The following is a 23,266-nucleotide window of genomic DNA, read 5'->3' on the forward strand; positions in this document are numbered from 1 at the left end:
GTTTTTAATCGTGTCAAGAGCGAAAATCCTAGTTCACACAAATAGGTAGATGTGAATGGTAATAATAGCGATATACTCTTTCTACTTAGCAGTGGAAATTCATCTTTAATCTTAATCCAAAGTGCTGATAAACTTAATGTCCTATAATAATTCCTCAGTGTGAATGACGAACTGAGCTGCAGTAATTCATTCTCTTCTTCAGGCACCAAGTGTAACTCAATTATTGATTCTGGGGTTTGATAAGCAAATGGATCTTTCATCCAAACAGCTTCCTTTAACAATGCAAATTTCTCTTCTCTAAAGTAACGATTGAAGATTTGAGACAAAGAAGTGAGATGTACTAATATCTCTAATTTTATTTCTCTTAAGCAGTCTTCATGAATAACGTTCTCTTCAATGTGTTGCAACAGCGTTGGGAACATGTAGTAGCTGGGGCGATTACTTTTAAGTCTTACCTGCCATAACAATAATGCCTTTTGGAATCCTTGAACGTGTTCAAGATATTGAAATATATCATTGTTTTTCCCTTGTAGCTTCGAATTTAATTCATTTTAAATGCCAAAAATGTCACTTAAATACGCCAATTTTGTTACCCAAATGTCATCTTCAAAAATATTTGCCAAATGCGATTGCTTTTCAATGAGAAAAATGTAAATCTCATTCCTGAGTTCGTATACTCTGCTCAATACTTTTCCTTGAGACAACCAACGAACTTCTGTATGAAACAATAAGTGGGTATGGTTCACTCCAATCTCTGAACACAGTATTTCAAGAAGTCGGCTATTCGATGAGCTTCCTTTAATAAAATTAACAATTTTCACTGCATGTTTCAATACCTCCATTAGGCTCGGTGGAATTTCTTTGGATACCAAAGCTTCTCGGTGAATAAAACAATGATTCCAAAGACAGTTGTTATGGGTGGCTTCTAACAATTTTTCAATAACTCTGCTATGTTTCCCAGTCATATTTGCTGCTCCATCACTTGAAATTCCTTTACCATTTTTCCAGCTTAATTTATGTTGACCAACAATGCACTTTTCTAATTCAGTGAATCAATCTAATCCAGTTATATGTGAATTTAAATTTAAACAACACAACAGATCTTCTATAAAATCATCTTGCCACACATACCTGACATATACCAAGAGTGTGGGACAACTTGCAATATCAGTGCTCTCATCAAGTTGGCTTGCAAAATCTATACCAGACTGTAGCCGTGTCATAAGCATTGCTTCTAAATGTTTTGCAATAGTACAGATTCGACGAGATATTGTATTATCACTAAGAGGTATAGTTCTTAATTTATCAGCTGATTTATCATCAAAGATGGTACGTACCATATCCATACATGCTGGGAGAATAATTTTTCAGCAGCTGTGTGAGCCATTTTCTCTTTTGCCACTCGATACGCCACTAAATATGATGATATTAAGGCTCTCTCATTCATAGTTGTGTAACGACTAAGAAATTGGGCTGATAACTCTAGGCTATTTCTTTCTGTTTGAAAACGGTCTTCCTCATCTTCTTCCTCTTCCTCCTCCGCTTTCACGATCACTGCGCCTTCCATCTCCTGGGTAGCCTGGGGAGACAAATCTGTAGCATTGCCTGATTCAGCAGTCATTGTTCGGGTTCAAAGAACTGGCTCACTTGATCCAAACAGGGTCTGTCTGCAGGACTTTCCTTTTTGTCCTAGATGTTTTATGAGATCAGTTTTTGCTGTCCTGCAGGGTAGAAAAATTTAATAGCAGTATTAAAAGGTTAACACAGTGTTGCTATGCTGCTTACACCTCATCCATGAAGACAAGTCACTAAATCCAATGACGTGACACAGTAAATGCGGAGTAACTGCCATTCATGTTAGCTGTGTACCAGGCAGATTCGGTACATTACATGCACAGCTCATTTAAGTCTCATGGAAGCCTAATGAAGCACACAATTATTATTCCTATTTTAAAAGCTGAGAAAGATTAAATAATGTGTCTAACAACATAGTGTAGTGGATCCAGTACTCAAACCCAAGTCTGAAGTCCAGGGTCCTAACTATGCTGCTACACTGCCATCTAGATACTCTTAAAAAGTGATCACCAAAGTACGGTGTACAAGACCACCCATTGGGGCACAGGGGAAAACAATGAAAACTTGTATTTATTTTTTAAAAACACTGAAACCCATTTAAGCTTTCCTGATAGCCACCTTATAGCATTTATATTCTGTCATCATTTGTGTTGCCATTCTTATTTTCATCTTCCAACTATTTTATTTTCTTTGCTCATTTCCCTTCATTTTTAGTGATATATTGTCTGAAAATCTCATTCTTTCTTAGGTATTTTAAGATCAAGGAAAAGGAATCTTGGTTTTTGACATCTCATCAAAGATTTAAAGGTGGGGTATGGGGAATAACACATTCCTAGAGGCCTTCCCTACCACTGGCAGTATGAATCAAAATGAAGTGACTCCAAGGGAGTGAAACTCAAGATACGGGGCTGAGGTCAGGACATGGACAGGCCCTTCTGGAGTGTTTTCCTGCCCATGTTCTAGGCAAGTAGCAGTAGAAAGACTGGGTTTTATATTGCATTTCTTGAATGATTCCAGCACTCAATCATCACTTGACCTTAAGCTCACTGGCTGTCTCCAGTTTGGTATGCAATATTTTGATAGTTCTTACCCTGAAATTTAATTTTTAATGCTTTCATGCCATATTTCAACTAGACTACTCCTCAAGAATAAAGACTGTCTTTTACTTTGTGGCCCTTAAGTCACATGACATAGTTCGTTGCAACCAGGAGATATTTTAAAAAACATTTGTTTGAATGCATGCAATGTCAACATTTTTTGCCCATTTGGAGAAAGTTCAACAAATTCATTATAGGCCGGGTATTTCAATACTTGGAAGGGCATGTCATTTAGAAATTAAGAGATGCTACTCTACTGCAACTGTCAGGTTACTTATGAAGCATCTGAGTAAGATGGGAGGAATACTATAGCAGCACAGGTTTAAAATACATAAGTAAATAATGTGTCCATGGGTAAGTTACCTACGTCTCCCATTACACTATGTAACCAACCTATTTCTCCAGCAAGTAGTAAGGAGGTTTCATTGATCTGCTTACAAGGTATTCTCCACAACTTATTTATTGATTGCAAATGATCTGTGTAGCACAGTCCTGTATAAGTGTTTTCTTTGGTCCTCTGCCACTTAACAGCCTCTCTCAATGACAGCGTCTTTGTGTATACTGGTGGCATTTCAGGAAATGGCGATGGGGCATTAAGTTTGGCCTAGCTGCATTTTTCAGTTAATTTCCCTCTATCAATGAATGTCCAAGTTGGAAGGGCCCTCTGAGATATGCAGTCTAGTTTACCTTACTTAGGATAAATTTGAGACTTAGTGTTTTGTCTAAGAGCATCCTGCTAATCAGTGGCAGAGAGGGTGCCAGTGACCAATGGGCAAGTGGCCCAGCGATCTGCTCTTGCCGCCGCACCACGGCAGACACCCCTCACTACTCAGCCCTCTGAGTCAAGCACAGTTGGCTTCCACAATTGAAAAATTCACCTGGTGTCTCAAATTACTCCTGTAAAAAAAGCTTTCAGGAAGCTCGGAAACTGAAAAGAAGAGGGTGAAGTGCATGTAACGTTTTCCTGCATTCAACTCACTTTATTCACTAAGCTGCAAACATTCTTTAATCACTGCCATTAATGGTGGTGAATTTGGGGGTGAGCGGATGATCTGCAAACACTTATGAGTCTTAAACTTCTTCACTAAAAAAATCAAAAACAAAACCGTGGAGCTTGGTAGGCTCTAGGGTCTTTCTCATTTTACACCTTGAGGTCCCTAGGAACCCAGGAGACAAGCTTTCACCAGAAGGAAAGCAAAGGGGGACGATCGGGGAGCACAGAAATTAGACGAGGGTCATCTGGGGTGAAAACCGAGGACGAGGCGTTGTAGGTGGGGCACGCAGGCTGCCTCCTCCCGGTCCCAGAGACATCTCATCCCAGTCCAGAAACCAGGGATCCAAGGCTGTATCTGCAGGGAGACGGCGCTTCCTACTGCCAAGGCTGGGACGAAGGACAGGGACACGGACCCTCCACCCCGTCTGGGGACGGTCGTGGCGAGGGGGATCGCGGAACACGGCCGTACACATCCACCTGCGTCCCCGCCCATCCTCCCCGGCTGGAACCCCGTTTCATCGTGAACCCCGGAGAAGCCTGGGGTGCTGGGATAGAAAAGGGAGGTGAGTCTGGGGACCAAAAGACAGTGGACTTGGACCCAGGCGCTCCGCTCGCCAGAACCCAGAGTGTCACAAAAGCCGGAAGTGCGTCAACATCCGCTTTCCGGGCCTGTGCTGCGCTTTTGGGTGGGGGGGGGGGGGGGGGGTGTGTGTGTGTGTGTGTGTGTGTGTGTGTGTGTGTGTGTGTGTGTGTGTGTGTGTGTGTGTGTGTGTGTGTGTGTGTGTGTGTGTGTGTGTGTGTGTGTGTGTGTGTGTGTGTTACAAATACGTATTAGGGAGCCAGACATCTGAGCTAGACACAGATGCACCACTGTCATAGTTTGCTCACCTCTGCTGTAGAAATGCAACACTCTGCTGAGAGCTACAACCTGTGGGGCAACTCAGGAAAGAACCTCAAACTTATAGCTATCCTAGAACATTAGAAGAGCTTGAAATGGTGCCCAATTCTTGAGCTTGTTTTACAGAACAGCAGGTAAAGGAACAACTTGTTTAAAAAACCCTCTGCTGGGCTTCCCTGGTGGCGCAGTGGTTGAGAGTCCGCCTGCCGATGCAGGGGACGCGGGTTTGTGCCCCGGTCCGGGAAGATCCCACATGCTGCGGAGCGGCTGGGCCCGTAAGCCATGGCCGCTGAGGCTGCGCATCCGGAGCCTGTGCTCTGCAACGGGAGAGGCCACAACAGTGAGAGGCCTGCGTACCGCAAAAAAAAAATAATAATAAAATAAAAGAAAAAACCCTCTGCCTTCACTGAACAAGCTCGCTTAAATTATTTTTTTCAAGTTACACACCCTCCAAGCTTCTTGTAGCCTAGATAATATACCACGAGATTCCTCAACTACCCCTATAGATAACACCTCTGTCATATGAGTGGCTACAGTAACAGGGACTAAAGCTGTTTTTCAGAAACTTGGAGTCAGCTCTTGTCCAGTTCAAGCTGGCTAAGACTGGTTGGGACCACTGATCCTAAAACTCAGCCTGTGCAGGTGTCTGACGAATGAACTTTTGACATCAGAGGGCCAAAAACTCGAAGCTCAGATCATGCTAAGTGCCTGCATTTTTGAACATGCATCCCATTAAGAAGCCTGTAACTCAGATATGCCTTTGCAGAACACTGATTACCTCACCTTTCCCCAACCTCCTATCACCTTACCCCACACTTAAGACCAACCTGCTTCTTTATCCAATAAAAATCTCAAGTCCCTCACCTTCAGGGAGGTGGATCTGAGATTTGTTCTCCTACCTCCTCACTTGGCTTCCGTGTTAATAAACTCTGCTGCCAACCTCAGTCTCTCAGTGTTTGGCTTGCTGCCCATTGGGCAAACGAACCTGGTTCATAACAAGTTGTTAATGACAAGCAGGAAGTAATGTGTCATCTGTTGTCCCAGGGATTGCAACAGGAACAATGGACATCACCAGGAGGTATAGTTCTGTTCAACACAAAAAAAAACTTTCTAACTGGAGCTGTCCAACAAGCAATTGACCAAGCAGTGCATTTTTTTTTTTTAAGCAGTGCATTTCCTATCCGTGATGCTGACTCCATTGTGACAGAGATACTATAGACTAGAGAGATTGTGTCATAGTAGGAAGTTGCTGTAGGTTCATGAGATACTCAAGGAGAGAAAGGGAAGTCATATCAGAATCTCCCAGAGGCTTATGTAATTTGAAAAAGCATGGAGAATGTCACACTTGATTTTTCTTATATTTAACTGTAAATGTCAAATATCATTAAAGGGTAAATATCTGATTTGTGAGCTTAAACAAAGGAGTAGTACCTAAAGTCCCTTCCAATCACTGTTTTGATTCTTTAGTCGACTTGCCAGTCCCTGGCGGACCTAGTCCCACCACAAGACATCACATTCTCTAAGGATGCAGGAGGTCCTAATGCCCTAGGGGCTTCTGTGCTAGCCCTGGGCCTGCCTGTCCACGTGCACCGTGCTTTACCCATCCCTCCTTCTGCAGAGTCCCGTCTTTCCACCAGGAACACAGCTCTTTCCCAGTCTCTCTTCCACTCCAACTTGCTCAATGCCCCCACCTTCCCCCAAGAACCGTATTATGTTTCGATCCTATGATTTTCTGAGGTTCTCATATAACCGAAGCGCCTTCAACCCTGGCTGTAATCAGCGTATTTTGTACCCCTGTGCTAGTTCCCGAACGGCTGACTCATGGAGGTCGGACCACTAGGTTGGATATTTCGTCCTCATCCCCGACACGCACGCCCGCGGAAGAGCCACCACCCCGTGGGGAGTCTCGAAGGTTGGCTGCAGCCAGGGAAGGGAGAGCGGGGCCGCCTTCCCAAGTCCGGGGCTGTCGCGGTCACTACCGATGTACTGGCTACAGAGCGGCCAGCGAGGGTCAGCAGGGAGGGTGAGACCGGCAGAAGGACGTGGATGGAAAAGCCTCACAAACAAGACTCAGCGACTGACACCCGCTTATCCGGAGCCCGCATCCGGGGCCCTCATCCGGGGCCCGCCCTGCCCCCAGCCATCGGACTCCGCCTCCGGAAGTACCACAGAGAAGCGCCGGCCTCCGAGCAGCCTAGAGCGACCCCCGAAAGGCTGTGGTGGCCCCGTGAGCCAGGGTGTCCGCTACCGGACGGCCGACCGGCCCGCCCCTCCGCTTGGTGAGTCCCCGGAAGGCGTTCTGGGGTCGCGGTGCGTTGGCTCCTTGTTTAGCCTCCCGGGGAGGAGGAGTCTCTCGTCCCCGGCTGACTGCGGTTCCCGTCCCCAGGGGCGCGCGGGGCCGGGGTGCGAGGGCCCGTGTCTCTTCAGTCAGGGTTCGCCCCGACACCCCGCGGACGGAGGGCCCCGCCGTCAGGACCCGGTGACCGTGCCCTGCTGTGAGCTGGGTTTCTGGGGCCCGCTTCGCCCTTTTGGGACCGTGTCTTGACCTAGCAGGGAAGTGGGAGGAGGGCAGCGCCGGGCGAGGCCTTCTGAGGGCCGGGCGCGAGGGCCCTTTCTGAGGGTGTGGAAAGGGGACGGAGCGCTGCCGCGTCCTTGGGTGTGAAGGACAACCAGTCAGACCTGTTAGAGTCGCAGCCCTTCCCTGGCTTACTGTCAGGATTGTGGGAAGGGCCTTGCCACCTAGTCTGAGTTATCGAAGGGTCTGACCCCCCAGAGTGGAACTTGGTTATCAGTTGAGGCCGTTCAGTAATTCAGAGGGGGCTGACAGTGTTTACCAAAAAATTCGTAGGGGCCTGCTTTTAAAAAATTACGAGTATCGGAACTAGTGTGTTTCTCTGGGTGCATACCTGAACCTTGAAAGAAGTTTGTAAATGTCAAGTATTTTCAATTTACACAGAAAATTTTAGGCTCTTAAATTGTGTTTCCTTGATTAAAAAAAATTCCACAAATTCTGGATTAGTGGAGTTCAAATAAACTGCATACTTGGACCATATGACTTGGTTCTTAAATATCTGAACGTGAATAATGTCCATTTTTCTTCCTGCTGTTTATTTTAGGTGGTTAATCATCATTAACTATTTTCATTGTGTCTACAGTGTGCAAGATACTTTGCTAAGTCCTGAGAATGTAAAATGATGGGTTGTTTTAACTTGTTACAATAATTTCTCCTAATCTCACCCTGCAGTGATGGTCATCGTCCTCCAGAACAGGGATGGAGGAAATATCGGCCCAGGAAGCAGCAGGATCTCCAAGGGTCCAGTTTCAGCCTTTGGAGACCCACTCTGAGGGTCTGTCCCGAGAGCCTCAGTTCGTGCAGGACACCGACATGGAACAGGGACTCACTGGGGGTAAGGCAGAGAGACCACTTCCATCCAGGAGAATGGGAGTGCAGAGGGGCTCCTGGGCCTGGTATGAGAGAGGCCAGGGATTTCAATGAGAGATTGCTCCCTAGAGGGAGATCTTGAAGGGGAGGCACAGACGCAACTCAGTCCAGTCCTGATCTCGGCCCCTCTGTTGAGGTCAGCCTGTCCTTTAATAGGCCGAGTGGTCTTCGCTCACTCTGCTCTGGCTGTTTCTCCTTCATGCAACTTTCACTTCATCGCAGTTACCACATTCAGAATAATTTCTAAGAAATGCTGCTTTTGCCGCACCTTACCGCCCGTGCCTTGCTTTCACTTCCTCTTAGATTTAGGGCCTGTCCCTCCCCCTGTTCCCTTAACTTAGTTTCTTCCCTCCTTGACCTTTTGTGCTTTGCCAGCTGCCATTCTGTTGCCACTGCAGTGTTCGTGACTAATCTAATTTTGATCAAGAAAACAACCATCTAATTCCTTGGTTGAGCCCAATGTATACATATCACATATTGACCGTAAAATAACAATGTATACATATCACATGTTGACCACAAAATAACATTTTTATGTATTATAGAGAGAGGTTGATCTCTCTTGTACTGCCTTTGTCTTGTATGAAGTTTGTATGAGATCACTTGTGCCGACTGCAGTGCCTGAAATAACTTGTGTGTCAGGAACACCAGCTGAGTGCCATGGTGCGTAGAGTGCTGTGGAGCATTGTGAGAGTGTGGAAAGGAGTATGAGGAAACAGATGACCACTCCTTATTCTAGAGGGCCTTACACACTGGTTGCAGAGACAGTGCCCAGTCTCAAAAGAAAGGCTTAATGAAGTTTACAGAACAGTGTCTGGGAGAGGGTCAAAAGTCTACTGAATAACTGTGGCTCTGGATGAGCCACTGCAAATCTTTATGCTTTGCTTTGCCCATTTGCAAAACAGGTAACAGTGCTTACCCTTCTGTTAGAGGTATGTCATGTCATGGAATAATGTACAATATGAGATTTCATAATAAAATCCTGTATCACGGGTCTAAGCATGTGTAAGGAGGGCATGCAGGTGCTGAGAAGGTGCAGAACATGGTCAATACCCGATAAACGTTCGTTGGTTTTACCGTAATGTTGATGTGAGTAAGGGTCCCACTGACTCTCTCTTGTGTAAGGGAGCCCTGGGGAAGGGCTGCTCTCACTCTTGGCTCCTTTCTCCTCCCTCAGCTCCACCTGTCCCCCAGGTGCCTGCTCTTCCCCACGAGGGAAGCCCAGGAGACCAGGCAGCTGCGCTCCTAACAGCCAGGTACCAGGTGAGCTGAGGAACCCTCTGCTTTTCCTCAGGGACTATTGCTGCTGATTGAGTGTGGTCCTTTCCTCATCCCATCCATAAACCTTTCCTGAATTTTTTTTTTTTTAATAGCAGACCCCAGGTTGGGTGCTGATCATCTTCAGAGACCTGGACTTCACAGAAACCACCTTTCCATCTCCCCAATACCACCAGCAAACACTTCCTTTATCCTTGGTGCTGTCATGGGTGCTTATTAGATGTTAAAGGGTTGTGGAACCTATTCCCTAGATTCTACTCTGTTCTCCCTCCTTTCCACCATAAATGCACCCTGCAGACCCTCTGTATCATCTCCTTCATTCTCTGGCCATGATGCTGTGGTGGCCTCCTTCCCCAGAGCAGCCAGGCTGTGTTATTTCAGGAGTTTGTGACATTCGAGGATGTGGCTGTGCACCTTACTCGAGAGGAATGGGGATGCCTGGACCCTGTTCAGAGGGCTCTCTACAGAGAAGTGATGTTAGAGAATTATGGGAACCTGGTCTCACTGGGTAAGGATTGCCTTTCTTATTATTCAGTTTACCGCTTAGGATTTCTTTACTTCCTTGTTTTTGAGTAGGTGTGAGGTCTCTGAGTGTGGCTCAGATCCCTGGCCGTAGAACCTCCGATTCCTCCTTCTTTAAGGTCGTCTCCTCTGGGAGTGGGTTTCCTTCGGGGGTTTCAGGAGGAGACATTCTACTCCTTAATCTCAGTTAATGTTTCTTGCTTTTGTGGGGCATCTGTTCCCTGTTGGAAAAGGGAAACTTGCTGGTGCTTTGCAAGTTCTCACTTTCCCTATCTTTTCCTTTTTTATGAGAGAGACTCTAGGGCCTCCCAACCCACAACCAGACACTTTCCTACCTGGTAATTCAGTGCCCCTGTATCTGAGAGTTTCCCATTTTTCTCAGAAGAAGAAATGCCTTTTTTTTTTTAAGATAGGCTAACGTCTTTGTTGAATAATCCCTCACCTCTTAAGATCCCTAAATTCATCTGCAAGTAGGCAAAATTTGAGAGACTTGATTTCAAGGCATGACTCACTGCGAGTACATTTCAGTGAGTCACCCAGAAGGTAATGCTGCGTAACCTCACCCGAGCTGCAGAAGTCTCAGACTTAGACCGAGTCTCTCCTTTGTCATTTGGATGGTGCAGTTGGCAGCTGAGATTAGACAGCCTGTGGTGGTGTAGAGAAGGATCGGTGGGAGTTGTCGGCATCCCCCTCGGTGTGAGCATTGCTCCTCTTTCTTTTTTTGCCTGTCTCTGCTGCTCTTTTCTTTGTTATGTATGTATGTACTTAATCATACTTTTTCTTTTCTCTTTCTCTCCCTCTCTCTCTCTTTTTTTTTTTTTAACTCTTTTTTGCTTTGCCTGTGCTGGTGGCATCCAGGGTGTTGTTTTGTCTCCTTGATTACACTCAGGATTAAAGAGGTCTTCTTATCTGTGGGGAGGCAGCCTGCCCACTGGGAAGGTTTTTAGTATGTTTTCCATTCCTGGCTCTTTGATCTTCGTAGGCATACTTCTCCGCCTTCCCACCACCCGGATTCATAGTGTGAATTCCTGCCCGGCCCTGAGTCATACCCAGGCAAGTGCTTTCTCTGGAGAAACACTTGCAGTCCTTTCAGCAGGAATCTCCAAGAGATGGCCCAGGTATCGGCTTCCCATCGATAGTGCTCGTCCCCGCTCGGAAACTCCTTTTCCACGGTTATGAGATATTACACTTGATTGATGGAGTAGATGCTTCTCAGGATGCCACCACTATGTAAAATTGCAGCTCCTCAGATGACCTTTGATAAATTTCAAAGGGCCAAGGAAGCCCTCCGTTGCAACCAGAATTTTGAACCCTGAATTCTGAGCTCAATCAGAAGCCATGGTTGGTGGTCATCGACTTGTGTTCTCAGAAACCACAAAGTTCGACTCCAGCTCTTCGGTTATGATCTTTTCATGTTATTTTAGACTGTGGAACATACACTGTGTGCCCCTCCTTTTCTGTAGTGAACATGACCTGCCCCTTCTGTTGCCTAAATCTCCTGAGACCCCTGGGCCTTTCTAACGTTCTAGTCTTTTGCTTCCTTTAAATCCCTGTGGCCCCCTCCAGGGTCCTGCCTTTGTCCCGTTTATTCTTTGTGGGGCTGTACAGATTGATGCGTTTATATGACCTTTCCTGGTCAAGTGTTCCTTAGCCTTTCCTCAATGGAATGGAAAGGCTGTCTTTCCTTCAGGCTGTCAAATTGAATGTATATTCAACAACTTGTAAATTGTAAAGTGATATGTAATTGTAAATTACTGTTAATATCTAATAATTACATAATTTCCAACAGTTAACCTGTCTACTTTTTGGAGTAAAGAAACTTCTTAGTAGTTCAATCAGCCTAACAGCACAGCATACTGTTAGACTGAATTTTATCCCATTTCCTCTGTCATCTCTGCACATACACAGGACACGTATGCACAGTCACACATGCTGGGCACAATTACGTAAAAGAAGCCCTCCTACTCAACTTGTTTTTGTGACCAAGTCAGCAGCCTCTCCTTAGTAATTATTTTTTACAATCTTTAGGAAGTAATTTTCATATTTGGGGGTTCAGCAAACTCCACTTGAAATCGAAGTTTATACACTTAGTTAACTTAGCTTAATGTTTTGTGTTGTAAAATAAGGACTTTATAATTCAGTCTCTGATTTAGCAGCCCTGTTTTCCAGTTCATACCTTTTTCCCATGATAGTAGCTCTGAGTTGTATTTGTCACAGATATCAGAACTTTGGTCTTTTGGTTAAGTGCTTCCACTACACAATAATAAATATACAGAGTATGAACAGAGTAAAAGAATAAAAAAGTAGGTAAAAATTTTCATTACCACATCTAAAAAGAAGCATATACTGTTGCCAGTGAGTGAATTACTGGCTTGGGGGTCATACCCAAAGGGAAGTCGTCTGTGACTTAGTGCTGGAGATTAATAAGACTGGGAAAAAAGCTTGGATTACAATTCACATGGGGCAGTGTGGCAGGTGCCCTGTTAGGTGACAGCATTAGAAAGCTGCTTCCCAGAACTCTACTGGATGGTGAGTGAGCTGATAAATCAGGAATGTTTGGCACATACCCCTTGCTTTTTGAAGTTGATGTCGTGAGGGCAAAAATGATTTTGTATAGAATGTCTTTCACTACCACAGTTGTTCACTACTACTTAACATATCTCATTTAATCCTTACCATAACCCTGTGAGCAGGTATTATTCTGTTTTATACCCGAGGCTAAGAGGAGTTAAGTGATCCATCCAGGGACAAAGCTAGGCTATGGACTCTGATCTGACTCTGAAGCCCACGCTTTTTCACTGTTTTGTGCCTTAGGACAGTTAGTCCAACCACATATAGTGTTTTTTTATATTTTTATGGCTCTGTACTATGATGGTAATTTAAAATGGACAGACAGGCATGAGGTTATACAGTTTGGGAGCAGAAAGGGCATGGATTCAAGAAAAAGTAAAATTGTTAGAGGATACATTCCATTATAATAGGTATCTACACAGGAACAATATAGCTAAGGAGAGATTTTATTTGTGTGTTTATTAAGGACCAGGAAGAAAAGCATGCAGCTTTTAGATGGCTAAAGTCTTAGCACAGCACTGGTATAGGCAACAAACAATGAGGTAAATTTTAAATGTTATTTTTAAAGATCAGATTAAGTTAAAAATAAATCTAATTAGAAAACTGTCAAGGTTTCAATTTTAAAAATCAAAATGTTTTAATAAAAAATTAATTTTAGATAGGAAAAATTTCAAATTTCGATAGGAAAAATACATATTTTGAAAGCGTAGATTTTTGACTTAAATCTAGGAAAAAGGCATTCAGGCCAGTGGTGAGAAAACCTGCTTTAATGCTTTCTGTGACCCTTAGTATAGATTGGAAAGAATGTTAACTGTGGGTTCCATTTACCATCTGTGACTGAGCAGATATTTAAACCGATTATAATGACATTTCCATCTATAAAACAAAAAATAATGTCTGCTTCCTGGGTTGTGTCAAGGCTTAAATCAGGTTATGTGCGTAAGCACCTGGCTTGTGCTGGTTACTTACCAGCACATGTTCTTTCCGAAGGGGCAGCAAGTGGGAGCTATGGACCAGATTTCTTAATACAGACAAAGATTTCAGGAGAGTGTTCAAATTGTTTGTTCATAATGGAATTTTCTCAGATTGAATATTGCTCAGGCTGTGCCTATTACGAAGAGATTTTCATTCCTTTGACACTAAATGTTCTCTCAGGTCCCTTTTAATTAAACGTCATGATTCTAAATCTGTTGGATCCTGTCTCTCCGTGTATTGTTCTAATTACTGTTTCTCTGTTCTTTTTATTATTTTCACCTTTTGCTCCATTGTCACTATGTTGGTCTTCTGTTCTCTTTCTGTACATATTTAGAGGAAGGGATGGATTTCATTCACAATCATTATTTTTTACTAGTAGATTATTTAAAAGCCGGTTTCTGAAATAAGACTGTCTGTTTGAGCCCCAGCTTCACCAGTTATCATGACCTTGGGCAACGTTCTTAACCTCTCTGAATCTTAGTTTTCCCATTTGTAAAATTGGTACAGTAATAATTCCTATCTCATGAAGGTATGGTGAGTATTAAGTGAGTAAAAGCTTATAAAGCTCTTGGTGTGGTACTTTGCACCTACCAAATGTTTAGTGAATCTTAGCTTAATATTTTGATAATACAAGTGACTTTAAGTCTGTATCTTGAATCCCTTTCTCTCTTCTAAACTGCAGTCTTGTATCTCTAACTGCCTGCTAGGCATTCTCTATACCTTCCTACATTACCTTAAACATGTGTCTAAAATCAAACCCCTAATCCAACAAGAAGATGATCTTTTTTGTTGTGTGTAAGTGATTTAAGTGTAGATATAGAGTAACCAAAATTAATTTCAATTTTCAAATACCTAGAAACACCTTAATAAATATCTGTCAAAAGTTGCGAATTATGTTATCAGAATTCTGAGCAGAGTAGTTGCTGTGTCATGTCATACTAACTTTTTTTAAACTTGCAAAACTATTTCATTTGACATGGAGGACCTTAACTAAAATGTGTCCAAAAAGAGAATTGACTCTATGCCCAACAGGAATTCAGAAACACAGTAAATGCCTTTTTTATATCTGTTCTGATCTCCCTGCTCTTAAGCTGTCAAGTGGAATCCCATAGGACAACTATTGGTTTATCATACTTTTCAGGCCCAGAGCCCTTTTTAAAACATTGATTATCTGTTGACACTTGGGCACAAAATTGGCACTCAATGAGTAGCTTTTAAATAAATGAATGAAAAGAAGTGCAAGATACAAGGTACATGGTCCCTGTTATCAAAGAGTTTATAAATCAGGTAGGGATGATAATACCTGAAAACAATTTAAAAAAATCTGTAAACTTCATTATATAGAGACATGTCAGGATAAGAAGAACACATAATACAGTTTGTAGACATTCAGTAAGTGCAGAGAAAGGCTTTTGGAGATGAGGGGCTTGAGCTAGACCTTGTATGTGTGCTACTAGAAGCTTTATGGGCTGAATACGTGTAAAAACTGCCCCTTTGATACTGTAATAGTTCTGCCCCACCTCAGAAGCAGACTGCCTCTTGCTTTTGCTTTAAAAGAGATGAGATAAAAAAAAAATAAAATAAAAAAATAAAAGAGATGAGATCCTAGCAGTCCATTATGCAAGCCAGAGAAAGACCATTTTGTGTGAAAATGCACTTTTATTGCATCTTCCTCACTGTATCATATTAGTGTAAGTTATTTATATCTGTCTCTGCAGTTAGAGTGTAAGGTCCTTGAGGGGATGGACCTTATCTGCTTGGGCTCTTTATCTCCTACATACTTTGCATATAGGAGGCACTCCATAAATGTTTGTTGAATAAACAAGAGTATAAGCTCCTAAGGGGTAAGGATGTGTCATATTATTTGTTTCCTCATGTGCCCTGAAATGAATTGTTTCTTGAGATTGGTCCTTGGAATATTTTTTCAGCCTTCACTGATTCTATTGCTACAGTTTAGCTCACCGCACAACAGGTGCTTGAGAATTCACCTTTCTCCAGTCCAGCAGAGTTATATTTTGATGACCTCCATTTTGACCAGGTCTAATACTTGTAGGCCAGGTCTAATACAAAGAGTAATCTGTAGGCAACAGATGAGGAGTGATAATGATAATTTCTGTGAAGACAGGTACACACTCACGCCACATTCCCTGAGTGTGTGTAAATGAATACTTATGCTCCCAAAAGTCATCAACTTGCCCCTTAGCATACCTCTTTCTAGAGCACAAATATGAACTCCTTGTAGAAGGTCTTTGGCCTTCTCACTCTCCAGGCCTTCCTAATGTCTTCTAAGAATTTACTTTCTTTCTCCATTAGCCATTATTAAGAGAAAAAGTGGCTGGTGTAGTATCTGGGGATAAATTGCCACATCCCATTTCCTTCTCTGTGAGCAGGATTTCCAATTTCCAAGCCTGATGGGATCTCCCAGCTGGAACAAGATCTACAGGTCTTTGATCTGGAAACTAAGAATAGAGAAGTCTTAAGAGATGACTGCTCAGGTGAGTAAGGCAGAATCAATCAGATAAATTAGCAGGGAAGTAAAGTCTAGTTGTTGAGCCAAGCTGTAGTTGCTTTGGCAGTCAATGAAGAGCTCTGTCTGTATCCCAGAACGGAGAGCTCTTTCCTTTTCCGTTCAGTTTTGATGAACTCTTACTTTGTCCCTTATCCATAAGTTGTACTAGGTCCCTATTCAAGTTGCTTATCTATGATTCTGTTGAACTAGTTCCCTGTTATCTCCATTGAAACACCTTAATTGGTTATCTTCTTACTCTGCTGAACCTGCCCTCTATTTCTCCCACACCTTGGACCACTTGGATCCTACCTCACTGCTCCTATTCATGCCCTTGCATCTGCTGTTGAGATTTTGTTCCTGTGTTTCAGAGTAAATAAACTTCTCTTACCCTGGTAGATTGTAGATTATTTAGTTTTCTCTTCTCTAAGTTTTGTTTTTCTAAGCACAGGGTACAGATTACATTTGCATTTTCTATTTATATATTGAATCAGATGGAGAGACCAGAGAAGAAAACAAGCTGTTGATTCCTAAGCAGAAAATTCCAGAAGAAGTACATTCATACAAAGTGAGAGTAGGAAGACTCAAAAAGGATATTGCCCAAGTTCCTGAGACTAGAGAAGTGTATAAGACTGAGGACAGATTAGAAAGGCTTCAGGAAATCCTAAGGAAATTTCTCTTCCTGGAGAGAGAGTTTAGGCAAATAACAATCAGTAAGAAAACCTTCACCAGTGAGAAGAACAGTGAATGTAATGAACCTGAAAAAAGCTTCAGTCTGGACTCAACTCTTGATGCAGATCAGAGAGTTCTTAGAATACAGAATGTTGATGACATTGATAAGTATGACATGAGCCTCAACCAGAATTCAGCTGGTAAACATGAGCAAATAAATCTAACACAGGATTTTCAGAGTAATGAGTATAAGGAAAGTTTAATGGAACTCTCCCACCTTAATAAATGGGAGAGCATTCCTGCCACTGAGAAATCCTATAAATGTGATGCATGTGAGAAAATCTTCCATCAGAACTCAGCCCTTTCTAGACATCAGAGAATTCATACTAGGGAGAAACCCTACAAATGTAAAGAATGTGAAAAATCTTTCAGTCAGAGTTCAAGTCTTAGTCGACATAAAAGAATACACGCTAGAGAGAAACCCTATAAATGTGAAGCATCTGATAAATCCTGTGAGGCGTCTGACAAATCCTGTAGTCAGAGCTCAGACATAATTCAGCATAAGAGGATTCACACTAGAGCAAAATCTTATAAATGTAGCAGTTGTGAAAGAGTCTTCAGTCGTAGTGTACACCTCACTCAACATCAGAGAGTTCACAGAGAGATGCCTTGTAAGTGTACTGTGTGTGGCAGTGACTTCTGTCATACCTCACACTTAGCTGAACATCAGAAGGTCCATTGTGAAGAGAAGTCCTATGAATACAACGAATGTGGGTTGACCTTTATTAAGCATCAAGGAATTCGTCTCAGAGAAAAGCCCTATACATGTAATGAATGTGGAAAAGACTTTAGATTGAATTCCCATCTTATTCAGCATCAAAGAATTCACACAGGAGAGAAACCACATGAATGTAATGAATGTGGAAAAGCTTTCAGTCAAACCTCATGCCTTATTCAGCATCACAAAATTCATAGGAAAGAGAAATCCTATGAGTGTAATGATTATCAGGATAATTTCAACCATAGCTCAGATCTTGTCCTGCAACAGGAAGTCCTCACCAGAGAAAAAGCCTTTGATTGTGATGTGTGGGAAAAGAACCTCAGTCAGAGAGCACACCTCGTCCACCATCAAGGAATTCATACCAAAGAGAAACCTTGTGAATGTAATGAACGTGGGGAGACATTTAGTCAAGTTCAGGCCTCATTCAGCATCTGAGAGTTCACACCAGTTCATGTGTGTCCTGAATGTGGTAAAGGATTTGGTCCCAGCTCAACCTTTGTTCATCATTGGGGAATTCACACCAGAGAGAAGCCTTCTGAATGTGACGAACGTTGGAAAGCTATTAGTCCGTGTTAAACTCTTTACACCTGCGAACCCATATCAATGAGAAAACCTACAAATACATTGAAGGTGGTAGATGCTTCATGCTATTTTCATACCTTAGTCACCATTGGAGAATTCATACTGGAATAAAATTCTATAAATGTGATGCATGTGAGAATATCTTCCATCAGAGCTCAGCCCTTTCTAGACATCAGAGAATTCATACTAGAGAGAAACTCTACATATGTAAAGAATGTGAAAAATCTTTCAGTCAGAATTCAAGTCTTAGTCGACATAAAAGAATACACGCTAGAGAGAAACCCTATAAACGTGAAAAAGCCTTCAGTCAAAGAAACTACATGGTGAGCATCAAATTCATTTCATGCCGAATACCTATGAATGTAATAAATGTGTATGTGTGGGAGGATTCAGCCATATGCCAACCCTCATTCAGCAAAGAATTCATACCCAAGAGAAGTCATTTGGGTATATAGTAAATGACAAGTCTAGGAGTTCAAGTCTTTTTTCATCATCAGAATATCCACACCAGACAGGAATTTGATATAATGCAAGTGGAAACATTTAGCACCGTATTTCAGGCTTTATTCAACATCAAAATATTGAAGGGAAAATTATTATTTGCATATGAAATCGTTAATATATAGTCCCAGTCTTTTTCATTGCAGAAGAATCTAGTCAGAGGAGTGACTTGGTGAATGCAGTTCTGTTTTCTCGTGGCATTCTTTTATTTAATAGATGTTATAAGTAGGTATGTATGCTTTATTTATGGAACTCATTTAAGCTATTTTTATTTTTATTTTTATTTTTTTTTGTGGTACGCGGGCCTCTCACTGTTGTGGCCTCTCCCGTTGTGGAGCACAGGCTCCGGACGCACAGGCTCAGCAGCCATGGCTCATGGGCCCAGCCGCTCTGCGGCATGTGGGATCTTCCCGGACTGGGGCACGAACCCGTATCCCCTGCATCGGCAGGCGGACTCTCAACCACTGTGCCACCAGGGAAGCCCCTAAGCTATTTTTATTTTAATGTGGCCTATAAACATTTTTATTTTTCCTGAAGTTGGTTCTTATTGTTCACAGCTTCCCTAAGATAAATTGATACACCAATGTTAAAACATGTCAACTTCTGGAAAGTTTCTCATTTAGCTTTTTCTACTGTTCTCAGTCAAAGTTCTCTCCAAAACAGACTCTTAGGCCTGCTGTTTTCTGAGGACCCTATTTCTTTCCAGCCGTAACATTTGGATTCCTGTTGATTTCTCCATTCTCTTAAGCACCTTCAATGATGGTTTCCTAGTTTTAAGCTTTACACCAGCAGGTATGCCACCCCTACTTGCCTTTTTGGTGTCTTCTGTCCTAATGCAAATTATCTTCCTTTAAAAGAAATGGATTTACACACCCTGTCCATCCATGACTATGAAGGATTCTGTTTCCCCTGAGTTTGTGGCAGGCAGCTAAACATTTTCAAGTGACACCCAAATTCTTAGCTGTGTTAGCATTCACAGCCTTCTAAAAGAGATGAAAAAGACCTTAGGAAGCCAACAAGACTGGTGGTAGCCTAGCTATATTCAGCGCCTATTCTGCATGTCTAAGTTCAGAATTATTTTATATATGTCCATTGAAGGCCAGCAGAATGCTCAGGTCTGCTTTTGATAGGGTAAAACGTAAAGAACATATACTAAAATCAGAGATGTTCGTAAGGGAATGCTGCCTTCCATCAAAGGTATTGCTGTTCTTGTGTAATATCTTTATAGTATATTTCAAGAATGGCAGATATGCCTGTAAAATCTAACCATTACAGTTTTTCATTACCCGCTTTTAATTGTTTACACATCATCATATTTTTTGTATTTTACTAGAGTCTACAGGCCATATAAAATAACATTTTTTTTTGATTGATGAAACTGAGCACAGATGTTGGCTCCAGAGTTCAGTGTCACTGTCATAACACCTAGCAAGAGTTCATGATTCTTTAGATGATGTCAAAGCATTCTATTGCATTTTTCCATCTTAAGCGTCAACATATTTTGTGAATAAGACAGTGTTATTTAAAATTCTAGTCGTCGTTCCGGCGATTGAGGCTTTCATAATTCATATGTTAAAATATTCTCTAGGGATCCTTAACAAATATATAAAAATTCATTGCTTACTCTGTAAGCCTCTTATGGCTAATAACCTCTAGGGTAGTTCTACCACAGTATTTTACCTCTTAGCCATCAGCAAGCATAGGATCTCATCAGGGCACGGTAGGGACCTAAATGAATGATCTAAATGTAAAAGCATATGAAAAATGCATGTTTTCGTTTTCCTGTCTATGACCATATATACCCTACGGATAGAGAACACGGGTAATCACCTCCAGTGATTATGAAACAGAGGATTAAGTAATCTCTAAATAGCAGAAAATGTAAAAATCACATGTATGCATTTGGTTTAGGAATGTGCTTTTGTACTTCCACTTGAATAAAGGTGTGTTTGGTACTCTGAGAATCTGTTTCAAATAAAATCTGAAGTCCTCAGCCAGAAGCATTTGGGAATCTTAGAATCACCTTCCTGGCTGCAACTCAGTTCCTTCTAGAAACCTGCTTTACAGCGGGAATAAATCACTCTCCTTCGTACAGGTACAAAGCTTGCTCTTCCACAGACCTCTGCAATAAAGTCAGTGTTTACAATTTAAAGGGTTATTCGGTTGGGATGCTGTTGGCACATTAAGGGTAAATAGTTTGAGGTTTCAGTAGAGCTGGGCAGAATGTGTTTTTTAAATAAAACACATTTTAAAAAATGAGAAACCAAAATAATCCTTGAGGGCAAGTAACTTGTCTCTTTAAACTTGCTGATATTTAATCGGTCCAGTATAGTTTGTGTTCTTAGTCTTTTTAGCCTTGAAGACAGGGGAGGGAAGAGAAGAAATCTAATAGTTGGAACACCTAATTTTATCTATCTATCCACCTACCTACGTACACAGGTATATATATATGCACATATTCAAACAGTCCTCACAACAACTCTGCAAGGGAACCAGCTCCGTTTTACAGAGGAACTGAGGTGTAGAGAGGTTGAAAAACCTGTAGGGTCACACAGTAAGCTCAAAGTCAGGGCTGTTTGACTCCACAGCTTTCCATCATCGTGATGTTGGTATCGGACACATCCCAGAACCTAGAGAAGAGACGTTTTCTTTGATAGTTCTTTGTTCCCTGTTACACACCCAGTGATTCACCATTAGTTTGCAGCTGATCCTAAATGCTCCCAGAGCTCTCTGGGAAGCTGGGAGAAAATATCCCAGTATCTTTTGGGAGCTAGTTAGAACCCCCCTGCCCCACCCTTTGAAACAGGCTTGACAATTTTGACGACAGGCTACAGGTCAAATCTCCTGAATTCCCATCTTCTGCCAAGACACCACCACTGCCATCACTAGATTTATATTTCCATTTCTCAATGACCCACATGCATTCTTAATTTTTCTGCCAACTAGGACTTACTAATGGATACATATTCTTACCAAGGTTTACTATCACCTCTGACTATATTATAGTGGTGGAGCAGAGTGGGGAATGGGAAAATCAAGTTTGGTTCCTAGGTTTTCGGCTTGAGCAAGAGTGGATCGGTAGACTAGAGATGGAGAGTGCTGAGAGTGGAGCAGGGAGAGTATTTTGGGCAAAAGAGAGCATGTCAGAAGGCCTGCAGAGGAAAGAGTATGGCATTTTCAAGTCAGTAATAAATGAGCTCTTTGGAGAATGCTTCACCTTAGGAAATAGTACGTGGGTAACTGAGGATTTGAGAACAAAGTTCAAAGGAAGCCCATAGGGTGTTGTCTCAGAAACGATGGAATTTCTCACATCCAAGTATGTAACATCTTATGTCCTTTCATTCATTCAGTAATACAGTTGGCAGGCAATATTTAGTGGAAGCCGGTGGATACAGTTAACCTAATCAAATGCATTAAACAATCCATTGAGTAAAGAAGACGAATGAGTCAAAGCGATGACTTTGGAATGAGACATATGTTTGAATTTTACTAGCTATATGACTTTGGACATTTTACTTAATTAGCCTTTCTAGTTTTCTTGTGTATACAGTGTGGTTGTTAATAGCATGAAAATTAAGTGAGGTAATGTAAAAGCTACTGGTCATATACTAAATGCCCAGAAGTTTTTAATGTAAATACTAATATAAAAAACGCTACAACGGAGGAGAGATACTTAGCATAAAATCTAAAAAAGAGGAAATCAACGAGCAAGCGTTTACCAGTACAGGACTAGCATTGTTCAGGGAGGGACACCCTGAGCTAGGAGAACTTAAAATATGACTAGAGAAATCACTAGGCATTTGTGGTCTGTGTGGTAGGAACTGCCTCCTGACAGGCACTTCCTGCTGGAGTTGGCAAACTGACACGCCTCTAACATTCGTTATCATGCGGCATCAAGTCTTAACACTCCCTTCAAAATATGAGTGCATGAAGGAACCGATGTTAAATCCAAGACTTAAGAATGGTTTCAAATAGATGGTGCTCTGTACAAATCAACAAGAAAATACTGATTTTGGAATTATTTTGCTGCCTCATCCCACTCTCTTTAAGAAAATGGTTACCCTTTTATATTTGTATTTCATCCATGTTAATAAATTTACAACTTGGACGTAATTACGAACGTCTTTCCCGCAGTCGCTTATGTCCCGCAGACAGCATTTCCCCCGTCTTCCTCCACTGTCTCTCCGGAGTGTGGTTAGCCTCCAGGCCCTGGTTTGAACGGGCCAGGGTTGAAATCCTGCCTCTAGATTGCTCACTAGCTGTGCAGCTTCTGGTGTGTAAGATAGTAAAAAGTATAAACTTTGTGGGATTGTTGTGAGGGTTAATGAGATAATGTTCAGTTTCAGTGCCCCATAACTGGTAGCTGTTATGTTTGAGTTTAGCAGGAAAATCCTCTATCATGAACAGCTCGTTTCCTTATCCTTTTTTCCTGCTTCAGCATATCAGATACGCCTCTGCAAACCTGTACTCCAGGTGCAGTAGTTGTTTGGATCTTGATCCTATCTCTACGGCTTTTCTTCCTCTTTCAGCCCTTTGGTACCAGTACGTTCCTCCTCTTTGTTTATATGCTCCAGGCATAACTGGGAGGCTGAGTTGAAGCGACAAAGGGAGAGGAGGACAGGCTGGACAGAGGGCGTAGATAACAGGTTTTGGCCCAGCAGGGTCAGCGTGGCCTGTGATCTTGAAGAAGGCATGTGGAGATGGGTGGAGCAGAGCGGAGGAGGCAAATGGGGTGCACACGGGACACTGGGGATGAGAAAGAAGAGACAACCAATTTAGATCCTAAGTCCACTTGGGCGATGGAGGGCAAATAGAGAAATCTTTTCTGTCCTCCTTCAATCCCTTCTTGGGAAGGAGGACAAACGCCCAAGG

General features: G+C 42.3%; 2 protein-coding genes across 6 annotated transcripts in view; both read left to right on the plus strand.

The window, feature by feature from the left end:
* The first annotated feature begins 6,488 nt into the window (after positions 1-6,488).
* Positions 6,489-23,237, plus strand: ZNF655 (zinc finger protein 655). Of its 5 annotated transcripts, none has more exons than XM_070043602.1 (6): positions 6,668-6,843; positions 7,809-7,971; positions 9,184-9,269; positions 9,666-9,792; positions 15,743-15,847; positions 16,353-23,237. In XM_070043602.1, the coding sequence occupies exons 2-6, from the start codon at positions 7,836-7,838 to the stop codon at positions 17,744-17,746; spliced, it is 1,848 nt and encodes a 615-aa protein (XP_069899703.1). In that variant the 5' UTR covers positions 6,668-6,843; positions 7,809-7,835; the 3' UTR covers positions 17,747-23,237. The 5 variants fall into 5 exon arrangements, with proteins under 5 accessions (XP_030701940.1, XP_030701938.1, XP_069899703.1 ...); XM_070043603.1 differs by lacking the exon at positions 6,668-6,843 and adding an exon at positions 6,872-7,059; XM_030846078.3 differs by lacking the exons at positions 15,743-15,847; positions 16,353-23,237 and adding an exon at positions 10,789-15,736 and having other exon boundaries at positions 6,640-6,843.
* TMEM225B (transmembrane protein 225B) overlaps positions 7,835-23,266 on the plus strand; it is a 44,610-nt gene continuing 29,178 nt past the window's right edge. Inside the window, exon 1 of the mRNA XM_030846095.3 lies at positions 7,835-7,971. The gene's annotated coding sequence lies outside the window, so the exon portion shown is untranslated. The remainder of the gene's footprint in view (positions 7,972-23,266) is intronic.

The sequence above is a fragment of the Globicephala melas genome, chromosome 15, assembly GCF_963455315.2.
Source record: "Globicephala melas chromosome 15, mGloMel1.2, whole genome shotgun sequence".
NCBI classification, from domain to species: Eukaryota; Metazoa; Chordata; class Mammalia; order Artiodactyla; family Delphinidae; genus Globicephala; species Globicephala melas.

Bases quoted from the DNA above. Each gene is read 5' to 3' on its own strand.
- ZNF655 (XM_070043602.1), top strand. From the start codon at position 7,836: ATGGAGGAAATATCGGCCCAGGAAGCAGCAGGATCTCCAAGGGTCCAG. The intron at 7,972-9,183 runs GTAAGGCAGAGA...CTCCTCCCTCAG, and splicing joins GGAACAGGGACTCACTGGGG to CTCCACCTGTCCCCCAGGTG. The intron at 9,270-9,665 runs GTGAGCTGAGGA...GTGTTATTTCAG, and splicing joins TCCTAACAGCCAGGTACCAG to GAGTTTGTGACATTCGAGGA.